The sequence below is a fragment of the Pangasianodon hypophthalmus genome, chromosome 25, assembly GCF_027358585.1.
Source record: "Pangasianodon hypophthalmus isolate fPanHyp1 chromosome 25, fPanHyp1.pri, whole genome shotgun sequence".
Taxonomy (NCBI): domain Eukaryota; kingdom Metazoa; phylum Chordata; class Actinopteri; order Siluriformes; family Pangasiidae; genus Pangasianodon; species Pangasianodon hypophthalmus.
Genome location: NC_069734.1, coordinates 2,591,358 through 2,600,019, shown reverse-complemented (window position 1 = coordinate 2,600,019; position 8,662 = coordinate 2,591,358). Strand labels below are relative to the sequence as shown.

The window sequence follows — 8,662 nt, the reverse complement described above, 5'->3', positions numbered from 1 at the left end:
CACAAAGTACTAGTTTAGAGGTTTCACAGCAGTGGGGGCGAATACTTATGCAATCACAACTTTGACATTTTTATTTGTAAGAAAAGTTTTCTAACTAGATAGATTATTACACCCACTTCAGTGCCGTGGGTTATTGTGTAGATCTCTGAATGTTATTTTGTGTGTCGTTATATAAAATCCATTTCAGTTCCAGGTTGTAATATGGAAAATTTCAAAGGGGGAGGGGTGAATACTTATGCCAGTAGGTGGATTCACTGCTCTAAATTGACCCCAGGTATGAATGTGTGTGTGCATGGTGCCCTGTGTCCCATCCAGGGTGTATTCCCGCCTCATGTCCAGTGTTCCCAGGATCCACTGCAACCCTGATCAGGATAAAGCGCTTACTGAGAGTGAGGAAGTGTGTGTCTCATTAACTGCCTTCGCATTTTATTATTTTAATATATATATATATATTTTTTTTTTCATTTTTGTGGTTGTCATTTTAAAAGACAAAGCTCCTACAACATCTGCATCTTTGTGTGTGCCTTGGTGGCTTTGTGGCATAAGCCTTGTGGTGCATTGCTTACCTCAGAGGTTGCTGGTTCAAATCCTGCTTGTCCTTGGATGTGATCTTGGGCAGAAAACTGTGGTGCTTCAAGACTCCAGAAAAGTATAGGTGATAGTTTTTTTTTTTTACAGTGTGTCCTATATATGCAAAACTAAGTCGACACTCTCTCTTTAAGCTCCATAACCCCTTATCTCTTATGTCAGGGCCCTGGGGGGGCAGCTGCCCGGATTTTACCCCCCCATCTCAGGTTGCACCTTCCATCACCATCTCCTGGACCTTCTGCACTCATATCCTGGAGACCTGGCTGGGGTTTGAACCAGCAACCTCTTAACCTAGAGGTAGAGCTCATCCAATTGAGCCACAGGATCTCATACTAGTATAATGTTTTATAGGGTTTTTCACTTTTATATTCTTAAGCCTGACCTAAAGCTAAAGCTAAAGCTAACACTCAGCTCCAAACCTGGTACCTCAGGCACCAGAGACCATGATGCTAACCACTGCACTACCACAAGACAGAGGAGAAGGATGATGATGTTACTTATTGGATTTTGTCCTAATAATCTGGACCCATTTAGTGTAAGAGGAGCTCATCACTTTCCTGTAGTTTCTCTCGGAAACAGGAAGTGTAGCTATGAGAGCATTGCTAAGCAACACACACCAACACACTGATGAACCCGCAGTCCACTGTACCTGTGTGCTTTTTGGGAACTTTTAAAATGGCTTCTCTTACTCATACAGAGGTAATCATTTGGCTTGTCAATTTTCCTCCAAATCCAAGCATATGGAGAAACAAATTTATCTTTGCTTAAATTAGCAATAACAGTTATTTTCTACACAGGAGTCATTTCCAGCATTTAAGTTGTGCAAGCTGTTACACTTCATCATACCAAGCCACAACAGACTCCAGACACAGACTCCCCCAAACCCATGTACCTTAAACCTCATGTGTTGTCATCCAGAACTTCAGGGTTTAATCCAACATCCTTCTGATCCAGAGGCAAAGCTTAGCCAGTTAACCACAGGATCTTGTACACAAGGACAAGGGCATTTTTTTGTATTCTTAGTCTCAGATTGTGCCACTGAGGCAACTGGAAGAGACTGCAATGAAAAGCTTTTGCTACTATACTATACTATACTATACTATACTATACTATACTATACTATTAAAAAGTTAAGTCTGGAACCCTAGAGGTTTTTTTTTTAATTATTTTTTTTCTCACGGGGGGAATCCTTAAAAAAATGTTTATGTAGAAATCTACACCAGAGAGTTTGCCTTTAGGAAGAACCTTTAAGGAACCATTTTTTGTGAAGCGCGCACACTGAGACAGTCACTTTATCAGCTAATGCTCATATATTAACTAATAACTGACACAGTAACCGATCTATACATCTTTTACTAATCTGACATAATCATCTTTCAGCACAGAAAGATGTATTTCCCACTGAAAATGATGGGATTATATTTCTTATTAGGGCAAAATGTTGGATAACTAATATCCAGCAGATTGGCTCAAGTTGCTTCTTGACCATTAAACAGCTTCCACTGATGATTTAGTTAAAAATGAATAAATAATCTATAGAAGCCATAATTAGACATTAGGCCACTAAATGTAATGAGGATAAATAGCAAGCAGAGGGCAGCAGAGATTAATGCCGAAACTCGTGGATGACAAATTGATCTGAATTTCTTACTTCCTAATTATAATTAATTATAATGTAATGTGTCCTATCTGAAGCTTTAAAGGATGGAGTGTGCTAAAAAATCTTTGCTAGATACGATCAGTATTTATTCAGATTTAAATGCTGAATTTCATGCGTGAATGCAACTGAAGTCAAACTGAAATCAAATTAGACTGAAAACTTGTGTTTACACTGAAAAGGAAAAAGGAAGCCTGCTTGAAATGTCATTGTTAATGTCATAACAACCTTCATGGAAGATTGGCAGAACAAAATTTTACACAATCATAATGTTTTCTTGTTTTCTTTGTAGGAAATACTTTGTGTTTAAAACAACATGCTTCCTGGATGGAGTGTGCCCTTAATCATCACATTATTACTTATTCCCATAATGTATTCATGTGTATCTTTATAATCAACAATAACACAACCAAACAACAGCTAAAGTTTTGAATTAAATTTATTGTGATATTTTTGTTACGCATATCCATCCTTTACATCGAAGTACATATTTATAGCACACATCCCCAATGTCTCACTCAGCTGGCCTCAGGAATGCTGTCTCTCTTTCAGGAATAATATTTACACGGCTGTGTTTGTTTGAATGAAGCACTTGGTGACTGAGGCAGAGAGAACAGGCTCGGTGTCATGCTTAGGGACAGAAACATCTCGCCCTGGATCCCATGAAATGAAAAGGAAAAAAAAAAAAAGTCTAGACTAGCCAGTATGGTATTATATTATTATTCATTTAAAAAAAGAGAAAGGTTTAATAGCTTTAGTTGGGTAGAGGATGACACTGGTGTGTACAGTCATGAAGAAGTGTGTTGGATCTAAGTGCTGATTTAAGACAGGAGGCTCTGGGAATAGATCAGAGATGCATCATTAATGACACTGTGCTGATTTACTCATACTCTGCTTCCACTATCTGATATCACGTGATTCTGCGTGAGATTATGTGTAATAAAGTGTGTGAGGAGGCTGACCCGAGTGCACAGAGCCGTATCAGTGAGCGTGGCGTTTTAAAATGAACACCAAATGCTGTGAATTGCACATAAGGGTACTTGGGAGTGTGGAGGACTGAAGTGAGCATGTGTGAGAGCACTTCAGCTCAGTGAGCACTGAGCACTCAGACACACACTTCCTTTCCCTAGGCAGCTAGCATCCACACTCTGCTTGTGAGTCAAGGTGCAATTCATGACCTTTTTTTAATGTCCACGCTCGCTGATACTGCTCTGTACGCTCGGATCGGCCGTCCTCACGCTCGTATTAAAGATACTGCCATAAAATCTTAAACATAAATCTCAGCACACAGTAGAAACCAAGATAAACAGAGCAAAATGAAATGCTCCATGACATCCCTGATTGATTAATACTAAGTAGATTACTCATTTCAGTATCAGTATCGACTTGGTATCGATGCATCGCTAGAACAGACACTGTAAATTATGTGATATTATTGAAGCATGTCTCAGTGGAATGTCCCTTTTTTAGTCCCCATGAAGCCTAAATACATTTCTTCAATTCCAGCATAGCAAAAAAAAAACAAACAAAAAAAACTATTAAATAATCAGTTATTTACACACACTGTAATCGTTAATGTGTCTCTAAAATTCAAAATGCAATAAGAAGAAACGTGGCCGAGTTCCTGGGATCGGAAAAGTACAATCTAACTTTCACTGGCAGTGGCACGTTACTGCAGCAAGTAAGTTACTATATAACTCTAAAAAATATTAATAAACCATTAAAGTGATTAAACCTCTGTTTGCATAGATACATTACAATGGCTCATTAACTGGGATTTGGTTAACAAATTATAATTTCATATTAAAGTGACTTTAAACCTGACGGTTTAAGGAATAAGTGCTGGAGTTAGATGAAATACATTCACATTCATCAGATGTCTTTAACACAAACTCTATTCACTTCTGCTTGCTTGTTTTTGCATCCACTGATAAAATGTCTCAGGTTAAAAAACACCTTACAACCCCAAACGTCAAAACAATTTCACAAACCACAGGAACACTCTGAAAATGTATCATATGACAAATCTAGAAAAACAAAACTGTAAAAGTGGTGCTATGCTGCATTCATGAAAACTGCGTGGTCAGTATTTTCCAGAAAACAATTCCAATTAACAGTAAGCTAGTGTTTTAAATGTCTCCTTTGTTGATAAAAAATCCTCAAATAGCTTTTAAAAATGCCAGAAGAGTTGTTTGGTTAGTAAATTATGTTAAAAGTAGATGCAAGATGGAGATTTTTTAATTTATTGTTAATTGCGCCCAAAAAGAACATGCCAGTTTAACAAACCTTTTAGTGATCCAACTATCCTCCTATAGATCTTAAAATAAAACAAACCATACACAAACAGAATATCTAAAGTCTTTTAAAGGCTTAAAACGTGCCTCTAGTTTCTTCTCTGGACTGTGGGCACCACCACACAGGACCAGTTCCTATAAAATTTCAGTGAAGGAACATAGGACCCTGAGAACAACCAGCTCTAGGAACATCAGCCCTGGGAAAGAAGGAGTGCGGGGTCTGGGAACATTGACCCTGGGAACATAGAACCCAAAAGACATAGCACTTGGGAATATGGGAACAGAGGACTCGGGGGACATGGGCACCAGGATATGGCTCTCAGAACATAGCACCCTAGATACATAGGGTACTGGGAACATAGAACTTTAGATACATAGGGGTCTGGGAACATGTGATAATGAGAAGATAGGGTTCTGGGAATATAGGACCATAGATATATAGGGTCCTGGGAATATAGAACACTGGGAATAAAGAACGATAGACACATGGGGTTCTCTGAACATGGGAACATAGGCTCTTGGAAGACAGGCACCAGGATATGCCTGTGGGAGCACAGATCCCTTTGGAATATAAGATCTGGAAACCTAAAGCCCTGGAAGCATAGAACCTTAGATACATAGGATACTGAGAACATAGTACCCGAGATACATAGGGCACTGGAAACATAAAACCATAGTAAATAGAACTATGGTAACATAAATATGTAGATAAATAGGATTCTGGGAGCACAGTACCTTAGATAAATAAGGTCTGGGGAGCACAGGACCCTGGGAACGTAGAAATGAAGAAACATAAGGTTCTAGGAACACGGGAACATAGGCTCCTGGAAGATAGGCAGCAGGATATGGCTCTAGGAGCATAGAACCCTTTGGAACCTACGAATCCCCTGGGAACATAGAACAATAGGAACATGGAGCCCTAGATACATAGCACTATGGGCAACTCTTCAGACGTTCTGAGCGGTAACTATGTTATAACCAGAAGTCAGAAACTTCCCACTCAGTCACAAATGCAGCATTAGAACCAAATTTGTGTGTAAATGTTACATTTCAACACGGATCAAAAATAATGAGTTAAAAAGCACACATATACAACAAACATCTACATTACAGAGTGCGTGATCATCATGTAGGAGGCAACTGCAGCATTATCTCACACACATTTACACCATCACATGGCTCTGATCACACTTTTCAGCACACGCCTGTCTCGCCTGGTTTCAGTCAAACATCCGTAGTATAGAGTAAGCAACACTACGTTCACACTGGAGGGCGACAAAGTAACAGGCGAGTGTTCTTCTTGTACGTAAGTGCGTGTCACGGAGTCATGATTTCAGCGACAGTGGCAAGCACCATTTGAGACATTACGAAGAAAAATAAAGCTTGCAAGGAAGTAGCAAAGATCGTTGGTGTCTCTGGTGAGCGTACGTAGCTAGTACAGTTGCTAATCAGCCAATGAAGCTAGTACGAAGCTAAGTGCATAATATGTAAACAGCCACATTTCACACTGATTAGTGTGTTATTTAAATAGTGTTTAACTATTGTTAGCTATTGGAGGTGTAGCTACTACCATTTTCCATCGGAAATAAATAAAAACAACGCTCGACAGGCCACGCCCATAAGTGACAAACTACAAACGACACTAGTGACTTGTTTCTTGCTAGTGTGAACGTAGTGTAACTTCATCAGCAGAGGGGTTTGTATTTAAAACGTTTGTCGTAAAAATATCTGAAGGGTTTTTTTTTACATTACAAATTTGCACATGACACCTGCATGTACTGTTTTGAGGAATCACTAACAAAACTTTTTTTCATTTTAGAAATGTAATGAAATTAAATTTCTGTAACAAAGTGTATATTTTGCGTAACCTGAGTACGCTTACGATTTTTTCTTTAAAAGTCACATTGGCCACAAAGTAACCAGTTTCATTTACACGCTTTTAGCGCTCAAGAAAAGATTGTAAATAATCATTGCATATTAACACACGAACTTTGTTGTATGTATAATGGAGGTTCGGTAGCGGTGAGTTGTAATTCTCTATGTTTACGCCGTTACATTTACTTAAGTAGCTTTTTCAAATTGCTATTTTCAAACTGTTCTGAACTGGCGTCCCATCCAGGATGTTTTCCCACCTCACGCTCAGCGTTCCCGGGATAGACTCTGGAGCCACCACATCCCTAACCAGGATAAAGTGCTTACTGAAGATGAATGAATGAACTTTATTGAATAAACGAAGTGTACGAGGCTTTTTGGTTTCATTCGAGTCAAGTTGAAAAGAAAAGAAATATTTTTAGCTGATTAAATTTGGCTATCCCCAAAATTTCTTTCCCCTACTTATCTTTCCGTTATTTTTCTTTCCCTTAATATTCTTTCTGTTACGTCTCTTTCTGTTCCATGCTTTCCGCTAGTCTTCTTTCCCAAATGGAGCTCTACTGGTCATGAAGTGCATATGTTTCCCTAGTGAGCATATGGTTGTGATTCGTGCAAATGATTTCTGAGGAGTAAAAATCAACATAATAAATATTTGTGCATGAAGATGTCAAAGTTGAAGATGACCTATCACTGTGAGAAAAATAAATAAAACTGAATCTAAAATATTAATGTTTAAAATAAAATGATAAACTTGATAATCTTGTGATTTCTTAGCTTAAGAAAGTGACACTGTTGTTATCAAAAGAGCTGCTAATATTCATTCTGTCAATAATATTCATAGACATACAAATACTAAATTAAAACTCAAATAAATTATATAAAATTTTAAAGAAAAATATTTGACAGCCCTAGTCGACGATAACGCTCACTGCTAACATCTATCAAGTAGCTAGCAAGCAGAGAATGCACAGACGAGAGCTGTATGCAGTATAACGATTTAAAATAATTTCCATTTAAAAAAATTTTTTCAGATGGTTTTGAACTTATCAGCATCAGCACTGTCTTATGCTGAAAGGTAAATAACGATAATAATAATGATAATAATAATACTATACTACTTACTCCTATCCTCTTACTCTTGTTGAAATAGTCATGCAAAAAACAACTTTTACTCTTAATGATATGAGTATAGTTTTAGGTATTTGTTATATTTGAGTATTAAGTTTTTGAGAAAGGCTATTTAATGGGTTTTAAGGTTATCTGTCTTCAAAAAAAAAAAAGCTACAGAAATGCTCTAAAGTATCAAAAAATGGCAGATTTTCACCTTGTTTAAAAAGTACACACCAGTTTTAAGGATACCTGATACAGATCTGAACTTTTCTAAAAAACCCAAAAACTAAAAATTAAATGCACACACACATCCCTGTGGTGCAACTTAAGGATTTATGGCCACATGCCATATATATAGGGACTGTATATGAAAGAGAAAACTCTCTCTCTCACACACACACACACACACACAGCTGAAAGTTATGGGCCGGTAGTCATTAATAAACAAAGAACAGAAAAACAAAAGATCCTGCATGGCTCAAGAGAACACATGCCCCGTATTTTAAATCGGGAATGGCCTCCAGGTAGCAACGAGAGGAGGTCGGTGGAAACCAGTTCCTTTTGTGAGGACAAAAGGGTTCGTTTTACACATTCCGACATCCGCGGCCAGCGGAAAAGACGAGAAAAGCCCGGAATAATAAAAAGACAACATGCATCTCCCCTCAATAGGACTCTCTTTCTTTACACACTTAAAAAAAATTGAAACTGGAACCTAGAGCACCGTAGAGAAATCCGTCTCATCACCTGCACAAGAAACTCTGAGTTAATAACTGCTGCTTTTCTGGGTGGGTTTTTTTGACCCCGTAATATTTAAAAAAAAAAAAAAAAAAGAAAGGGGGGGACAAAGTTTCCCTGGAAGGTTTGACGCTTCAGAGCTCCGACTTCTCAGTTTTCTCTGTGAGAGGCTCCGTTTCGGAGGGATCGTCCTGAGGGAACACGACATAACACAGCTTCTGGCCCAAATACGTCACACACTCTGTAAAACACACACACGCAAAGTGAAGCAGGATGACAAAAAGTTACTGAATAAACACAACATAAGACCTGTTTCAATACACTGAAACACTGCGACAGAAATTTGGTATCTATAAAAATCTAGTAACAGTTGTGTACTACGCTCACTGTGTGCACTACGCTCACT

The 8,662-nt window shown here is 38.2% G+C and overlaps 1 protein-coding gene across 1 annotated transcript in view; it reads right to left on the bottom strand.

Moving 5' to 3' along the window:
* Nucleotides 1-2,666: 2,666 nt before the first annotated feature.
* Nucleotides 2,667-8,662, bottom strand: part of slc7a10a (solute carrier family 7 member 10a) — a 35,843-nt gene continuing 29,847 nt past the window's right edge. Inside the window, exon 11 of the mRNA XM_026937424.3 lies at nt 2,667-8,497. Coding sequence (XP_026793225.1) covers nt 8,391-8,497 — 107 coding nt within the window. The 3' untranslated portion in view covers nt 2,667-8,390. The remainder of the gene's footprint in view (nt 8,498-8,662) is intronic.